Here is a 19,372-nt window from a genome sequence, read left to right on the forward strand (position 1 = left end):
GGAAAGTGAAGCCAGATTTTATAGGAAAAAATAACATAAAATTGATAATCTTAGGAAAATAATTCTGGTAGTTGACAACTGAGTTCAGGTATACAATTTATCCTCATACCTTTGAGAGAACACATCCACAACCATTTACCTCCCTACCTTGGCACAAGACAGTGTAGTCTTTTCTGGGGAAGCTTCTTCATCAGAGTCATCATGATGGCCTCTTTTCTTTTCCATGTTAAATCTGCGATGACTCTCAGAAGGTAGTAAAGATCGAAATGATTTTTCTTCTATTTCGTCTTCTGTCATGGATTCATCAAATTTCAGGGAATATTCTGTTGCAACAGAAGTTGAATCTATAAGAATATAGAGAAAGAAGATTTCATCATTATAACTGTTTTCAGTAGTTATTCAATTAGCAGCCCTTTTTACCTCTTTATGGGACAATCCAACATAAATTCATATAACTGATCACTAACAATTAATGCACATGGAATAATAAAATTCATTTACCTTACAAACATGAAAAAAACCTCTAAAAATACCTAGAAATACTAGGACAAGAAGTATGGTAAAAATATCAATATACTACATATTTAAAGAGCTCTTACAAATCAATTAAAAAACCACAAATACATCTATAGAAAAAGATCAAGATCAGATGTTTAACAAAGGAAATATAAACAGTCAAAGTGAAAAAAAGTTTAACATTACTAGAAATCAAAGAAATGCAAATTAAAATATTATTATTATTATGTTTGGAGACAGAGTCTTGCTTTAGTCCCCTGGGCTAGAGTGCAATAGCGTCATCATAGCTCACTACCATCTCAAATTCCACGGTTCAAGCAATCCTCCTGCCTCAGCCTCCCAAATAGCCAGGACTAGAGGCTAGCTGGGACTACAGGCATGTGCCACAATGTCTGGTTAATTTTTCCATTTTCAATAGAGATGGGGCCTTGCTCTTGCTTAGGCTGGCAAACTCCCAAGCTCAAGCAATCCTCCCACCTCAGCTTCCCAGAATGCTAGGATTATAGGAGTGAGCCACTGCAGCCGGCCTAAAGTATCTTTCTAATTCCATGCTTAATTAGAAATATGACAGCTCTTTCAATCTGGTTCCTGTGTGCCTTTGGCATTCCCCCTCATTCTTTTCTTTACTGAATACCTCCTCACTTTCTGGTACTACAAGATGCATCAGGCTCATCTTGAATCTTCCCTGCAGCCATAGAATCAATCATTTCTCCAAAGAGCTTTGCTTTCTTTTTTTATTCGAGAACAATGTCTAGAAACCACAACTAGGCACTAGTTGTCTTTTTTACTATAGGGATATCACTTCTGTACTTGCTCAGTGGACATGGCTGGGTAATATGTGGTATGTACACTAACCCACACATACATGCATGTGCATACACACACACTCACAACTGCTTTTGAATCACCCAGCTAAACATGAATTCATAATTCATACTGATGTCTCTGACTCTAATCTAGTACCATAGGGTTCAATCTGGTCTTCCTTTCTTATGTATCTGTAACTTCCCTCTCCAACACTGAGAAACCTGGCGCCCACCATCCAACACCCATTTACTTATTTGTTCAACCCCAATATATACGTAAAGAACTGTCAACCCACGTAAAGAACTGTTTCACCCCTGTGAAAAATAAAATTATGAACTGCAGTTTAGGTTTATGTACTGTTACTATTGTATTAGTCTTCCAATTTCCACTCAAAACACCACTTTCCAAAGTTACTTAGGTCAGTTCTTCCCGCCATCCCATACCCTTCAACCTGCCATATATTTGTAATACAGCTAGATTCGTTTGTCACAGGCTGCATTACATCCTGGGATCTCCCAACATCTGGGTTGATATTAAAATGTTAAAATCTTCTCTCTGTGATACACAGTTCCTGGGTTGTGAAAAATGCATAGCATCACACAGAACATACAAATACCATACATAACAGTTCCTTCGTCCTTAAAGCTTCCTTGGTACATTCCCTTTGCAGTCAACTACATCTTCTTTCCCCTAATGCCTGGAAACCATTCATCCGTTTTTCATCTCTATAGTTTTGCCTTTTTCCAAATGTCATATAAATGGAATCATAGAATACATAGCCACAAGCGCTTGCTTCTTAGTAAAATTTATTGAAAAATCATCCAAATTGTTACTTAAATCAAAAGCTTATTCCTTTTAATAGCAGAGTAGTATCTCATTGTATGAATGTACCAGTTTGTCTATCTGTTCTCCTAGTAAAGAACATTTTGGTTGCTTCCAGTTTTTAGCAGTTGTGAATAATACTGCTATGAACATCAACGTATAGACTTTTATGTGGACATAAGTTTTCAAATTACATGGTAAATACCTAGGGATGTGATTGCTAGGTTGTACAGCAAACCTTATAAAATACTATGAAATTGTCTTCCACAGTGGCCATATAATTTTGCACTCTCACCAGCAATGAATGCAAGTTCCTGTTTCTCTGCATCCTTGTCAACGATTTGTATTGTCTGTTTTTTTAGATTTTAGCCATTCTAGTGTGTTGTGGTATCCTATGATTTTAATTTTTCATTTCTCTATTGACATATGATATTGAAGACCTTTTCCTGTGTCTATTTGCCATCTGCATGTTTTCTTCAATGAAGTGTCTGTTCTGATCTTGTGTACATTTTTTAATTGGGTTGGTGATTTTCTGATTGTTGAGTTTTAAGAGTTCCTTATATATTCTGAATATAAGCCCTTCATCAAATATGTGACTTGCAAATATCTTCTCCCAGTCTGTGGCTTGACTTTTCATTCTCTTAACGGTGTCTTTCACAGAGCAGAAGCTTTTAAATTTTGATAAAGTCCAACTCATCAATTTTTTTCTTTCATGGATCATACCTTGAGGTATCTAAGAAGTCACTGCCAAACCAAAGGTCACTTAGATTTTCTCTTATGTTTTCTTTTACATATCAGTCTTTCTAATGGTTCAATTTCTTTGAATTGTGGTTGCCCCATGAACTCTAGCTGTCTTGACCTCTCCGGACTCCTATCTTCACTTCTTCAACTGAAGGAGACCACTGGGCTCCATGCTCTGCAATATGGAAACTCTTTATGCAGTAAGCTGGTACAACCGTAGCACTCATCTCATTTGTTTCCAGTCTCTCATGCATAAATATCATTCACTGCCTGATGCCCAATATCTTGAAAATTGTTATTTTATATGTTTTGCCTGACATTTTACCTGTTTTAGGAGAGAAGGCAAATCTGATCCCTGTTCCTCCAACATGGCCAGAAGTAGCAATCCAAGTAATTTAATTTAATATTGTTCAAAGAAGTTAAATAAATCAAAACGTCACTCCTTCATGACATTTCAAAAATAGTCACTTGACAATTATTTATTCACTGTTATTGGAAGCCAGGCATCATGGTAAATACTCAAGATATGGCATGAAACAAGCCATACATGGTTACCATCTTTCCTTCTAATTCTCACAGAAATTATCAATAATTAAATTTGTCATCAGTATTTTAATTACAACCCACCCTCCTCTTTTTGAGACAGGGTCTTGCTTTGTTCTAGGCTAGAGTGCAGTGGTGTCATCACTGTTCACTGCAACCTCAAACTCCTGGGCTCAAGTGATCCTCCTGTCTGACCCTCTGGAGAAGCAAGGACTATAGGCATGTACCACCACGCCTAGCTAATTTTTCTATTTTTTGCAGAGCCAGGGTCTCACTATATTGCTCAGGTTGGTCTTGAACTCCTGGCCTTAAGTGATCCTCCTACCTTGGCCTCCCAAAGTGCTAGGATTACAGATGTGAGCCAACATGCCCAGCTTCAAACACTATTATTAATGAGATAAAATTCAGAAGAAGTTAAACTGTTCTACAAGAAACAAATAATTTATTATTTTCTTATATGCGTAATTTCTCCCATGATACAGAAGTTGTCATTAGGAAGCCTAATCCTAAAATGAATTTCATTAGTGTTTAACCTAGTAGTCCACAAAACATTTTTGACTGTGCATATCAATAAGAAATCAGAGCATGCCTCCCAATATTTACAAACTATTATATTAGCCTTCCTGAACTGCCATAACAGAATACCACAGAATTTGTGGCCAAACAACAGATTTATTTTCTCACAGTTTTGGAAGCTAGAAGTCCAAGACCAAGATGTCAGCAGGGTTGGTTTAGTGAGGCTTCTCTTCCTGGTTTATAGAGAGATACCTTCTTGCCTTTTTCTCTATATGTGTGTACTCCTGGTGCCTCTTCTTATAAGGACACCAGTCCTATCAAATTAAGGCAGCCCCCCTGTTGACCTTATTTAATCTTAACTGCCTCCTTCAAGGCCCTATCTCCAAATACAGTCACATGGGGCTTCAACATATGAATTTGAGGAGGAAACAATTCAGTCTGTAACATTCCACCCTCTAGCCCTGCAAAATTCATATCCTTTCTGAATGCAAAATATATTCACCTTATCCCAACAGCCTGTGAAGTCTTAACCTACTTCAGCATCCATCAACTCCAAGTCCAAAGTCTATCTAAACATCACCTAAATCAGATATGGGTGAAACTCAAGGTATGATTTATTCTGAGGCAAAATTCCTGTCCAGCTGTGAACTTATAAAACCAGACAAGTTATGTACTTCCAAAATATAATGGTGAAACAGGCACAGAACAGACATTACCATCCAAATGAAAGAAATTAGAAAAGAAGAGGTGACAGGTTCCAAGCAAGTCTAAAATCTAGCAAGGCAAATTCTATTAGCTCTTAAGTCTAGAGAATAATCTTCTTTGGCTTGATGCTCTGCCTTCTGGGCCCACTGCAGTGGCAGCCTCACCTTCTGGGCCCATTACAGCGGCTGCCCTGCCTTCTAGGCCCACTGGTGCAGCAGCCCTATACCCTCAGCCCCTAAGATGTGGACAGGGGCAGACTGGCCCCTAAAAGTGTGGAGGTGACCCTACTCTCTGAAACCAACAAGGAGACAGCTTTGCTACCCAGGCCTCTGTGCTCTGGGCCTTTGGTAACAGTGGCAGCCCTGCTGGTCTCTGAATTGTCCTAGGAGTTATTCTTTCCTTTTCTTGAAGGATAAGGCATGTTCACAGCCAGAGAAGCTCTACTGTTCCATCCTATAGAATCCCAAAAGTCTGAAAGTTCTCCTTTTGTGTCTCTGATGGTATAATCCCATCTCTATTACTGGCTTCTGCTGATCAAACCCATGGGTCATCACTTTATGAAGTAATTGTTCAGCCACTCCAGAACACACTTTCTCATTTTTCACAATATGGATGGGCTGAGAATTTTCCAAATCTTCGAGTTCTGGTTCGTTTTTATTTAACAATACCTTCAATTTACTATTAATATAAGCACTAAGGAGAAACCAGGTCACGCCTTCAATACTTTGCTTAGAAAGTATTCAAGCTAAATATACATGCCCATCACTTTTAACTTCTACTTTCCACAAAACACTAGAAAACAGTTTCAGTCAAGTTATTTGCCACCTTATAACGAAGATCACCTTTCCTCCAGTTTCCAAACAAATATATGTGCAAGGAAAGTTACCTTTCTCATCAGGAAGGGATGGAACACTATCACTTCGTAGAGAATCATCTGCAGCAGTCTGAACCTGTTCATCAATGGAACTCTCCATTATTTCACCATGAAGTTTCTTTTCATTTTCCTTATGAGATGGGACTGAAGGACTTTCTTGATGGCTGCTACCACTACTACTTCTGTTTATAAACAAACAAAACATCAGCAAAATAAGAATCATAACTTCAAAATAAACTTATTTGGCCAAAGGACTGCTTTATAATCAAGATATGAAATGAAGAGAGATGTAATACGAAACATAAAAAGTGGATATAAGTCTGAGAATAAACTATCTTGGAAAAGATGAGCAGGGGAAAGGAAGGTTTCACTTTCAAATAATCGTAACAGGCAACCACTATTTTTCCTTTCACTTCAAAATCAAACTTCTGGGAAAGGGGGCTTCTACTCACTGTTTCTACTTTTTGACTTTTCATTAACATCACAATTTATCACAATCTGCTTCCATCCCAATTGCTTTGCTAGAACTGTTCTTTTTTTTTTTTTTGAGATAGGGCCTTGCTCTGTCACCCAAGCTAGAGTGCAGTGGCATCATCATAGCTCACTGCAACCTCAAAGTGCTAGACTCAAGCAATCCTCTTGCCTCAGCCTCCTGAGTAGCTGGAACCATAGGTATGAGCCATGGCACCAGGCTAATTTTTCTATTTTTTGTAGAAACGGGGTCTCACTCTTGCTCAGACCGGTCTTGAGCTCCTGGTCTCAAGCAATCCTCCTGCCTTGGCCTCCCAAAGTACTAGGATTACAGGCAAGAGCCACCATGCCCAGCTCAGAAAACTGTTCTTGACAAACTCTATCTAAACTTCTAATTGCCAAATCCAATAGATAATTTATTTCTCTGCAACATTAGATGGTGTTAACCTCTTTCTCCTTTTTAAAAAGGTCTACTTGCTAAAGAAAATGTAGTAAAATGTTAGCATTACGGTAATCCAGATGAAAGATATTTGAAGATTTTTTTTCTTACTTTTGCAACTTTTCTGTAAGGCTGAAATTATGTCAAAATTAAATGTTAAATAAAAGAGCTCTCCTTTCTTATAATCCATGATTCTATTCTCACCTGCTTCTCTTCCCACCTCTCAAACAAATTTTCCTGTTTCTTTTACTTGCTTTTAATTTTTCTATCTTCCTTAAAATGATGGTGCGCCCTAGGGACTTGTTTTGGCCCTTTTCTCTTTTATGCCACATATTCTCCTTGGGCAATCTTATGCATCCTTACAACTTTAATTCCTGTCATTTAGATTGAGCCTCAAATCTGTATGACTGGCTTTGCCCTTCCTGTATCCAAATGCCAAGTGAACTTCTGTTTTTGGCTATCCTTCAGCCAACAAACTAAACATACATTCTGCAAAATTTCCTTTCTCCTCTTTGCTTTCCTTAGTTTATTCATTCATTTAACAAAACAAAATATATTAGGAGCCTACCATGAGCCAGGTTTTGAGAACCTCTGCACATGCTATTTCCTCTTCTGAATGCCCTTCCTTCTCTGTCTAATGGACTACTAATTCAAGACTAAGTTCAAGTGTCATTTCTGCAAAGTCCTCACAAACCCTTCCCTAACCCTCAAGGAAGGTTTGGTCACTTCTACCCCTGTGCTCCTGCTGTTTTTTGTATATATTCCTATGATAGTATTTATCATAATATAATGTAATTGTCTGATTTAATAGGTATTTTTGAAAAGATAAATCTTCTAATAAAGCTGTAAGGTAAAAGACATAAGCCAGCAAACAGCAAGGGCTTCGAAGTCAGAAGGACATGGGGTTGAACCCCAATTCTACCAATCAGTAATGATGTGTTAATCATTTCTCTTAATAAACATGTAGTAGACTATCCATTGTATGCTTTACACTTTAGTAAGTTCTTGGGATACAAGTACACATGGTCCCCACTAGGATGGCTATAATAATAATTAAAAAAAAAGACAATAACAAGTGTTGGTGAGGATGTGGAAACATTTTACATTCCTGGTATAGGAATCTAAAATGGTGCAGCTGCTTTGGAAAACAGGGTGCCAATTCTTAGTAAGTTAAATTATTTCAAAAAGTTAAACAGTTACCATATGACTCAGCAGTTCCACTCCTAAGTGTATACTCAAGATAGATGAAAACATATATCCACATAAAAACTTGTACATGAATGTCCATGGCAGCATTATTCATAATAGTCAGAGTGGTAACAACCCAAATGTCTATTAACTGATGAAAGGATAAATAAAATGTGGTATATCTGTGCAATACATTACTTGGCCTTGTAAATGAAGTAGTAACATATGCTACAATATACATGAACCCTGAAAACATTATGATAAGTGAAAGCAGTCACAGTACCACATAGTGTAATGATGCCATTTATATAAAAAATCCAGAATACACAAATCCATAGAGAATGCAGATGGAAAGCAGATTAACGGTTGCCAGACAGCGGCATAGGGAGTGACTGCTAATGGGTACTGGGTTTCTTTTTGGAGTGATGAAAATGTAGCCCTCAAAGAGCTTCTAGTCTAGAATGTAACTGACAAGCAAAGGAACAAGGATATAGTGAGTGGTCAAGACTATAATATGTCATATATTCAAAATGCTGTGGGAGAACATAGAAGGGGTATCTCAAGCAGACTAGGATAGCACCAATTCTTGAAGGGTAAGTAAAAGTAAATTAAACGAAATGAAGGGAGGGGAGAGTCTAGAAAGAAGGTGTATCATATGTAATGGCACAGAAGACAAAGATAACATGGTTCTGTTAAAGAACTGGAAGCAGTTAGAATTAGTAGAGTATTCTAAGAGAGGAAATGCTAAAACACAGGGCTGGAGATGGACCAAAGTCTCAATTATAAAGAGACTTTTATACTATGCTAAGTGATATGTTACCTTGAATGTTCTGAGGGAATACTGAAAAGTTTCAAACAGGTGAATAACCAAATTGGCTGCACATTTGAGAAAAATCACTCTGGTTACCATGTGGCTGATGAATAGAGTGGGGAAAGATTAGAGGATGGGGAAACAACCTATTAGGAGTCCACCACAGTAATCCAGATGATGGCTTAAATGACGTATCAGTGAAGTACATGTCAGTAAAGGTTAAATGAAATCACATAGTTTCAGAGGCATAATAGGTACTCAATAATAGCTGGTACTTTTCCCACATTAATTTTCATGTTTTTAAGTCTCATGATTTAATTTTTTAAATTGAAGTTTTATTACACTTGGCAATGTCAGTGTCTTACCTCTAAGAATTCTGGAAAGTAGCCTCTAACACCTTCTAATCCAAGGATGGAACCATAAATTGAAAACTATTAGGTTGGTGCAAAAGTAATTGCGGTTTTAGCATTGTTGAAATTTGCTGTTTGCTACTGGAATACATTCTTAAATAAATGTGGTTATATTATACATCATTTTAATGTGCATTTCTCGCTTTATGTTTTTTTTGCTAATGATTTATTATTTGCTGCTTATTTTATATTTATTTTAGACTATGGAAATGATGTTAGACAAAAAACAAATTCTAGGGATTTTCTTCTTCAAGTTCAAAATGGGTCGTAAAACAGAGATTTATACAATGCTTGTACAATGTAGGTTCTCAAGGAATAGTAGCTATATTATTTTTATAAATTAGCAAATTAAATGGAAAAGCCAGCACTTTGAAGGGCAAACACTGTTCCATTTAAAGAAACAAGATTAAGAAGTCAAAGAAAAGCAATGTTTAAGCCAAGAAATCAAACCATCTTCACCTTTGACCATGATTCTTATATCTTGAAGACTCAGAATAACTATCATATGAAGGGGAATACTTCTGATGCTTTGAGTCAAGAGTTCCTTCTTTACTCTGAGAGAGTAAAACAGACTGACTTTTCCTACAAAGAGATAAAAACTGATTAAGTATTCAAAGTCTCCAATAACAGAAAGATTTTAAATACTACTTGAAAGTAATATGAGAAAAAAATCTTGAATAAATAGAAATTATGAAATAACTGTTACAAAGAATTTGAGAAAAAAAGGCATTAAAGAGTATTTTCTGCTTTATTAAGGAAAATAAACACAAAATCACTCCTAGTATCAATGAGTGTTAATAAAGACTTAAAATCTATGAATTAGAGGTTGTCAAAATATGATTAAAAACATACACACAAATATGATCATGCCACTCAGCCTTGCCTAAAGAACCTCTTTAATTACTTTTCATTGCTCCTAAAATAAATTCCAAAATCCTGAAGTCTTCAAGGTCCTACCATGATCTGATCTGTGCATCATCTCATACCCTTCTGTTCTTTGCTCTCTGCCTCCAGTTAAAATGGCCTTCTTTTCTTTTCTTTTCTTAAATATGTCATGTTTCTTCTCCTTTCTTTTTTTTTTTTTTTTTTTTTTTTTTGAGACAAGGTCTTGCTCTGTCACCCAGGCTGGAGTGCAGTGGCATGATCATAGCTCACTACAGCCTCAAACCCTGGGCTCAAGAGATCCTCCTGCCTCAGCCTTCCATGTAGCTGGGACTACAGGTGCACACCACCATGCCTAGCTAATTTGTTTTTATCTTTTGTAGAAATGGGGTCTCACTATGTTGCCCAGGCTGGTCTCGAACTCCTGGACTCAAGCAATCTTCCCACCTCAGCCTCTCAAAGCTCTGGGATTACAGGCATGAGCCATGTGCCTGGCCCAAGGCTTTTGATCTGCCTATTCTTTATATCCTTTACATCACTGACTCCTCATCCACCAAATCTCACCATAAGATTTATTTCCTTAGGAAAATCTTCTCTGACCTCCTCGTACCCCAGGCTATTCAAATTCCTGTGTTACATATTTCTGAGATATGTGTTTCTTTCTTCCATAACACTTATCTCAGTTTGTAAATGTTCATTCACTTCACTGAATATTTGACTAATGTTTATCTTCCCTACTAGACTGTATGCCCATAACTGTATTCCCAGTACTCAGAATAGTACCTAGGACATAAGAGATACTCATTACATATTTGCTTAATGAATGAATATTAACCTATCTGTTTCAACTCTGGTACTCAGTTGTTTCATGAAGTCTGGAAAGTGCTGCCGCTGGTGGTCATGCAGTGTTGCTAGGGGAGCTCCTGAAGCAGTGACAGCATCTGAGATATGAGTTCGAGTCAACTCTGCCATCTAAATATAAACACACCCAAGAAAGGCAAATGTATATGTAAAGAGATAATATCAAGAAGAACTGAGAAGGTGCACAGTGTCTTGGAAAGATCAATGAAATGAGAGCAAGCAAATTCTGCTACTAACAAAAGAAATGTTTTGGCTCTTTAAATCTCCACAGCTTCATCTTATAAAAATAAAGAGTTAGACTACATGATTTATAAGCTTTCACCCAGCTATAACAATCTATGAACTAGACAGAGAAGCTTCACATCACATAATAAGCAGTAGTAAACCAAAAATTAAATCTTCCTTTAAGAATCAAGTCAATTACAACTTCCTTTCTAACTCTTTTTGGACCAACAATGTGAAATACATTTTCCCTGCTCTTAACCATTATTCCAACTGCTACATATATTATTCGTTTCATATTTCTTCAATCATTGCTTTGAGCTATTCCTTTTTCCGATGAACTAAAGTATTTTGAAATCTTTGTTAATGTTGTCTACTACATTAAAAGTTTCTTGAGAAAGGAAACTCAATTTCATACTTATTTGTACAACCTCATAGTACCCAACATATATAGGTTCATGGAATTTTAATAACTGAGTCATTTTACAAACTGCTAAAATAAAGTAAAATTGTATCTATAAATTATGATAGCCTATATAGAGACAGTAATAAAACTCTTCCTGGCTTTACCTTTGGTACAATAAAAGAAAAGACACTAACATCATTCTGGGTAAAAATGTATCATCCTCATACAAAGCAGATCAGCAGCTCCCTGGGGCCAAAATTGGGACTGATTGCAAACGGGTATGAAGGAACTTTTTAAAGTGATAGAATATCTATCTCTTGATTATGGTGGTAATTATAGGGAGATATAGACATATGTACACATGCACGTTAAAATTCATCAAACTGCACACTTAAAATGGGTGCATTTTATCATTTGTAAATTATATATCAATAAAGTCAATACTTTTCTAAAAAGCTTACCAGAGGGCAGAAACTTAGAGTTCTTTCTTCTCTAACTTTTTTCTGCCTCTATATCATTTACATGTACAATACACTCCAATCAACAGTGCCTCTTATTTCAATAGGGTATGGCCCCCAGTAAAAGTCACTAATTCGAAGTATGTATTTACTAGACATTGGAAATCTGTTACTGGTAAGAGCAAAGTTACTAAGATTGACTAAAAAGAATTAAAAAGAAAAGGGTTCTCAGCGGCTCTCTTACCTCACAGATTTGGCGTGCTGCATCTGTGGTGAGGCGAGCAGTCTCTGTTTGCTGAGCTGCTATTTTACAGGTTGCTTCCTGCAAGACTTCAGTTACTTCCCGTTGTGATTTAACCACCTGCTGTAAGGATTCTGCATGGACCTTTATATAAAAGAGGGCAAAAAAAAAAAAGAAGTTATGTTTCAGTCTCCCCTCTACCCAAATTAGTTTTAATTTATAAATTTATTTCATGCATTAAATACCTTGTGGAAAAAAACACTTGACTACAATCTGGATTTCATGGTTTAAGTCTTAACTCCACTGTTCACAAGTTAATGTGTCTATGGACAAATAACTACAATGTACCAGAATTCTTACTTCTCTAAATCAGGGTAAGTCTTCACTACTTACTTCATAGGGTTGCGACAAGAATCAAATGACATGAAATTATCCCATAAAAAGTATTCAATACTAAAACATAATTATTTACATCTTTACTCCTCTATAATTAAAAAAACACTAAAGCGATTTCTAAGATATAAATTTAGGTTTAAAAAACCATAATTTGCTGCAAAATATTACATAAGTTACCTGAGCTGCTTTGTTTCGGGTTTCTTCTAATCGTCTCTGACATTCCAGAGCCTCTTGTTCAGCTTTGAGTTTCAAAAGGGCCAAGTCTCTTTCATGGCGTTGCTGCTGTGCCTTCAAATTAAAGAAATGGCCAAATATTAATTCTAAGATATTAAACTAACACAGTGACTATAATACACACAATGATATCTTCCTAACACAAATTATTTAGAATAACCAATTAGAGCCTAAAGGAAAAGGCAATGAAGAGATCAGTCATCAGCCATTTATCATTTATCAAAATATTTAGTGACCACCTACCATACATTAAATAATGTAGTAATATAAAAAATTTCCAAGGCATAAAGACTAAGAACTGATACCAAAAAGTCATTTAGAAAGCAAAAGCTATACTACCTAACTCTTTGGAAGAGATAAAAATATGTCCTGTGTATAAAAATAAAAATAATGCCTCACATCTCACAATTTTATGATTGACTTTGAAGGAACAGCCACATAAAAATTGTTGCCCTCATAAAAGCTCTTCTGGTCACCAAGACCCTTTCTTAATATTATTCTATACAATGTTATCTATAAATTTATATATTTCATCTCTTCTGAATTAGTACCAAATAATATAAGTTCTCCAAAAGTGGTAAGGCTATATGTAAAAAGTCGTATTTTGCTCTGCCCAAATCTGCACACCCAGAATTATAATGTAGCTCTAAAATGGTAGAAAATCTCAGTGCTGATATAGATTTCAAGGTCAGCATGACTCTGCACTGCAATGGGGCCATTTCTTCAATATGATGATTCTCAACAGAATTGGTATCAGTCCCTCCCCATCCTCTACCAGGGAACATTTAGAAATGTCTAGGGAGTTTCCGCTGTCACAGTGATGGGACAGCACTACTGTCATTTAGTGGGAGGGGTGCAAAAATGCTGAACTCCCTGCAAAGTATGGGACAGTCCCACACAAAGAATTGTCTGATAGGTATTGTGGGAAGAAGAAATGGAAAATGAAATTGAAAAAAAAAAAAATTTAGGCCGGGCGCGGTGGCTCATGCCTGTAATCCTAGCACTTTGGGAGGCTGAGGCAGGACGATCGCTCGAGGTCAGGAGTTCGAGACCAGCCTGAGCACAAGTGAGACCCCCGTCTCTTCTAAAAATAGAAAGAAATGATCTGGACAGCTAAAAATACATAGAAAAAAATTAGCCGGGCATGGTGGCACATGCCTGTAGTCCCAGCTACTTGGGAGGCTGAAGCAGGAGGATTGCTTGAGCCCAGGAGTTTGAGGTTGCTGTGAGCTAGGCTGACGCCATGGCACTCTAGCCCAGGCAACAGAGGGAGACTCTGTCTCAAAAGAAAATAAAAAAAGAAAGAAAGAAACAAAAAAAAATTTACAATGGCATCAAAAAATAAAATATTTAGAAATAAATTTTAAAATGCGTAGCTCTCTATAATGAAAATTATAATACTGCTTAGAGAAATATTAAAAGACCTAAATAACCAGAAAAATGTATCATGTTCATGAATTAGAAGAGGCAATATTATTAAGATGTGAATTCTCTCCACAATGACCTATAGATTCAGTGTCATTCTAATTAAAATTCCACTGGACTTTTTTTTCCTAGAAACTGACAAACTGATTCTATAAGTTATGTGGAAACACAAAAAAACCTAGAATATCCAAAACCATCTTGAAAAAAAAAGAACAAAGTTGAAGGAAATATATCATGATTTCAGGACTCACTAAAAAGTCACAGTAATAAAAATAATATGGTACTGGCATTGAGGACAAAGAGATCAATGTAAAAGAAGAGAGTCCAGAAATAGACCTACACATTAGTGACTACTTGATCACTGATAAAGGCACTATGGTAATACAAGTCTTTTTTTAAAAAAATGGTGCTGGAACAACTGAATATTGATATGAGAGAAAAATGAACTTTCATCACATCAAATCCCAAAATTAACTTGACAAGGATCACACACTTATATATAAAAGCTAAAACTATAAAGCTTTTGGGAAAAACATAAGAGAATATCTTTATTAGAGTATCTTATATTGTAGCGTAGACAAAAATTTCTTAAAAAACAAAAGGTACTACTGTAAAAGAAAAAAATTTAAACTGGATTTCATCAAAATTAAAAACTTCTGTTCTTCAAAAGACAGTTTAAAAAATGAAAAGGTAAGCTAAGAAGTGGTATATAATATTTGAAATATATCTGCAAAAGACTTGTTTCCAGAAAATGTAAAGAACTCCTATAACTCAAGAATTAAAACACAACCCAATTTTGAAGTAGGCAAAAGACTTGATCAGATAGTCATAAAAGAATGGTCAGTAAATACACAAAAAGATAATCAAATTCATCAGTCATAAGAGAAATGCAAATTACAACCACAGTGAGATAATACTTCACATTCACTAGATGAATAAAACAAAAAGGACTGGTAATAACAAATGAAGGCAAGGATATGGAATAACTGGAAATCTCATGTATTATTGTAGGAGTGTAAAATGTTACAACCATTTTGGAAAACAGTATGGCAGTTTTTTTTCTTAAGTTTCATATACTTATACTTGACCCAAGCAATTGCACTTCTAGGTATTTACACAAGAAAAATAAAAACATATGTACATACACTTGTTTAAAAATGTTCAAAGCAGGAATATTTGTAACAGCCAAAAGATGGAAATAATACAAATATATATCAACAGAAGAATGGATAAACAAATCGTCGTATCAGTGGAATTTTACTCAGAAAAAAAAACCTCAAAAAACCTACTGAAACAAAAACATGGATAAATCTTAAATTTATGTTGAATAAAAACACAATAGAGTTCAAAGTATACTTCCATTTATGTGAAGTTCTACAACAGATGAAATAAACTATGGTGCTAGAAATCAGAATAGTAATTACCTTTGGGAGGAGGGATTAACTGAAAATGGGCATGAGTCAACTTTCTGGGGTGATGGAATACCTTGATTAGGGGTGATTATTACATAGGTATATGCACTAATCAAAACTCATCAAAACCGTTCATTTAAAATCTCTGTATTTTATTGTAAATAAATAATATCTGTGTTAAAAAAAAAAAAAAAGGATACCAATAGCATCTCTACTGAGGAACACTGCTGAGACCTTCTCTGGATTTCTGTTTGGTAAGGAAAAGTCCACTTTATCCTGGCTTTATCAAACACCTGGGTCTCAGAAACTTCTCTTTTTGGTACAAATAAAGCATTAGAAAAACAAACAAACTCAGTCATCTCTGACCTATCAATGAAAAGAGAAAATATTAAAAATGCCTGACTGATTTTTACAGTCATTAAAATAAAGCAGAAAACATAGAAAAAAGTATTTGAGAGAAAATGATTGTGTTATGGCTCTGCTGCTAAATACAATATCTTGAATTTTCTTTTTAGTACCATATATTATAGTTTTTCCCAGGATTATTTATAAGTGTCATTTGGCAGACCATTTTTTTTCTACTTGGCAGGTAAAGATTATTTTTTAAACTCATCATTAAGACTATTTTGTATAACAAAAAAAAAAAAAAGAAAGCCAGTGAAAGCTAAAGAAGAAAACTGCACAAATACCTTTATGATCTGAGCCAGAGACACACTCTCCTGCTGAGCAAGTGAAATGCCCCTAACTCTTTCTACATCTGACAGCTGGTGCACCGACTCCTCAATGGCGTTCAGATAGCTGAGTTCTGCTGCCATGCGATGCTGGAGGCCGGCAGGAGAAAAGCGCTTAGAACCTGGAAGACATGACAATTATCAAATAGAAAAGTTCAGATGAAATTATGCCTCAGAGTTCTGTTTTCCTTTGTAGGAAACACGGGGACTTTAAAGTGAGTCACACAAATTTTTTGGTTTTCTAATGCATATAAAAGTTATGTTTACATTATACTGTAGTCTACTAAGTGTATAATAGCATTATGTCTAAGTAATGTACATACCTTGATTAAAAAAATACTTTATTGTTAAAAATGCTAACAATCACCTAAGCCTTCACCAAATCACAATCTTTTTGCTGGTGAAAGGTCTTGTCTCAATATTGATGACTGCTGACTGATCAGCAGTGGTGGTGGCTGAAGGTTGGGGTAGCTATGGCATTGTCTTAAAATAAGCCAACAACGAAATTTGCCACATTGACTCTTTCTTTCACGAAGGACTTCTCTGTAGTATACAATGCACTTTGGTGGCTTTTACCCACAGTTGAGCTTCTTTTACAATTGGAGTTAATTCTCTAACCTTGCTGCTGCTTTATCAACTAAGTTTATATAATATTCTAAATCCTTTGTTGTCATTTCAACAATAATCACAGCATTTTCACTAGGAGTATATTCCATCTCGACAAACCACTTTCTTTGCTTATCCCTAAGAAGCAACTCCTCCTACATTCAAATTTTACCATGGGATTGCAGCAATTCAGTACCATCTTCAGGCTCCATTTCTAATTCTAATTCTCTTGCTTTATCTACCATATCTGCAATTATTTCTGTTAAAGTCTTGAACCCCTTAAAGTCATCCATGAAGGTTGGAATCACCTTCTTCCAAACTCCTGTTAATGTTGATATTTTGTTTCTTTTCTTTTCTTTGTTTTTTTTTTTTTTTTCAGTAGAGAGAGTGTCTTGCTCTTGCTCAGGCTGGTCTCCAACTCCTGAGCTCAAGCGATCCTCCTGCCTTGGCCTCCCAGAGTGCTAGGATTACAGGCATGAGCCACCATGCCCAGCCAATGTTGATATTTTCATCTCCCATGAATCATGAATGTGATTTTTCTTGCCTCAGATGTATTCATACAAAAAGCACAGAAGGACAACAGCCCCATGCAGACAGCAGCCCAGGGGTTACACCAGTCCTTCTGTCCTTTCATTGACAGACAGAGGCCTCTACTCTGGAGTTCATTGGGGCCTGAGCATCTTTGGGAGCCTGAGTTGGAACCAGAACCGAAGCTAGAACTACAGCTGAAGGCACAGCCTGGGCCTTGCGTTGATCCTTGGCCTTGGCTTTTGGCCAGCAGAGCCTGAGACACTTGGCAATGTGGGCTTCAGCACACTTCCCAAGCTTGGGATGGGCAGTATAGGCAAGTTGGTTGAGCTTACAGCTGATGCCCTTTGAGATCTTGGCCTTAACCTTCTAGGGCTTTATGAGGCCTTGATAGCCTCAGCATATGCACTCATAGCTTTGGCTTGCTGGTCTGTAATTCTTCAGGCCCTTTTTGTTGTACTTTTTGGCAAAGTGCATGTTCCTTAGGAACCTGGGGTCCACCCCGCTTAAGATAGTCACATCTTTGTGATCGGGGTTTCTGGATGCCACTTCTGTGCCATTTTCAGGACTGGTTATGGGAGGCGTTGTTCTTGGACTTGGCCATGTCTACACTGTAACCCATGGCTGCCAGAGGCACCTGGGCACAAATGTTCTTAATGGACCCTAGAATGGAGAATCCACTGAAAACCAGAAGGTTTTCAATTTACTTTGCCCAGACTCATCAAAGGAATCACTACCTGTGGCAGCAACAGCCTTACAAAATGTACTTCTTTTCTTTCTTTCTTTTTTTTTTTTTTTTTTTTTGGAGACAGTCTCACTCTGTTGCCCTGGCTAGAGTGCAGTGGTGTCATCATAGCTCATTGCAACCTCCAACTCCTGGGCTCAAGTGATCCTCCTGCCTCAGTCTCCCAAGTAGCTGGGACTACAGACATGCACCACCATGCCCAGCTAATTTCTTTCTATTTTTAGTAGAGATGGGGTCTCACTCTTGCTCAGGCTGGTCTCAAACTCCTGAGCCCAAGTAATCCTCCCACCTCAGCCACCCAGAGTGCTAGGATTATAGGCATGAGCCACCTCATCCAGCCAAAATGTATTTCTAAAATAGTAAGACTTGAAAATTGAAATAACTACTTGATCCATGGGCTGCAGAATGGCTGTTTTGTTAGCAGGCATATAAAAACATTAATCTCCTTATATATCTCCATCAAAGCTCTTAGATGAGTAGGCGCACTGTCAATGAGCAGTAATACTTTCGAAAGGAATCTTTTTTTCTGAGCATTAGGTTAGGTCTCAACAGTGGGCTTAAAATATTCAGTACACCATGCTGCAAACAAATGTGCTATCATCCAGGATTTGTTTTTCATTTATAGAGCACATGCAGAGTAGATTTAACATAATTCTTAAGTGCCCTAGGATTTTCAGAATGGTAAATGAGCACTGGCTTCAACTGAAAGTCACCGGGTATATTAGCCCCTAAAAGGAGAGTCAGCCTGTCCTTCGAAGCTTTGAAGCAAGGCACTGACTTCTCTCTAGCTATGAAAGTTCTAGGTGGCATCTTCTTTCAGTATCACGTCATTTCACCTACATTGAAAATCTATTGTTTAATGTAGCCACCTTCATCAATTTGCTTCTGGATAACTTGCTACAGCTTCTATATCAGCACTTGTTTCACCTTGCACTGTTATGTTATGGAGACAGCTTCTTTGCTGAAACCTCATGAACTAACCTCTGCTAGCTTCAAACTTTTCTTCTGCAGCTTCTTCACCTCTCTCAGCCTTCACTGAATTGAAGAGAGTTAGGACCTTGCTCTGGATTAGACTTTGGCTTAGGTTGTGGCTAGTTTGATCCTCTATCTAGACCACTAAAACTTTCTCCATATCAGCAATAAGGCTGTTTTGCTTTCTTATCATTCATGTGTTCATTAGAGTAGAACTTTTAATTTCCTTCAGGATCATTTCCTTTGCATTCACAACTTGGCTAACTGTTTGGCATAAAAGGCCCATCTTGGCTTTTGACATACCTTCCTCACTAAGCTTACTTATTTCTAGCTTTTGATTTAAAGTGAGAGACATACAACACTTCTTTTCACTTAAATACTTAGAGACCATCATAGGGTTATTAACTGAT

The 19,372-nt window shown here is 36.7% G+C and overlaps 1 protein-coding gene across 4 annotated transcripts in view; it reads right to left on the reverse strand.

The window, feature by feature from the left end:
* CEP350 (centrosomal protein 350) overlaps nt 1-19,372 on the reverse strand; it is a 167,309-nt gene that overhangs the window by 67,096 nt on the left and 80,841 nt on the right. For all 4 annotated transcript variants that reach the window (XR_006734080.1, XM_045547232.1, XM_045547234.1 and 1 more), the window contains 7 exons: nt 16,070-16,233; nt 12,487-12,597; nt 11,917-12,057; nt 10,561-10,697; nt 9,303-9,425; nt 5,537-5,706; nt 148-344 (listed from right to left, as the gene is read on the reverse strand). Coding sequence is in view for 3 of the 4 variants with exons in the window: in XM_045547232.1 (XP_045403188.1) it covers nt 148-344; nt 5,537-5,706; nt 9,303-9,425; nt 10,561-10,697; nt 11,917-12,057; nt 12,487-12,597; nt 16,070-16,233 (1,043 nt within the window). In the remaining variant the exon portion in view is untranslated. The remainder of the gene's footprint in view (nt 1-147; nt 345-5,536; nt 5,707-9,302; nt 9,426-10,560; nt 10,698-11,916; nt 12,058-12,486; nt 12,598-16,069; nt 16,234-19,372) is intronic.

This window comes from Lemur catta, chromosome 3, assembly GCF_020740605.2.
Source record: "Lemur catta isolate mLemCat1 chromosome 3, mLemCat1.pri, whole genome shotgun sequence".
Lineage (NCBI taxonomy): Eukaryota > Metazoa > Chordata > Mammalia > Primates > Lemuridae > Lemur > Lemur catta.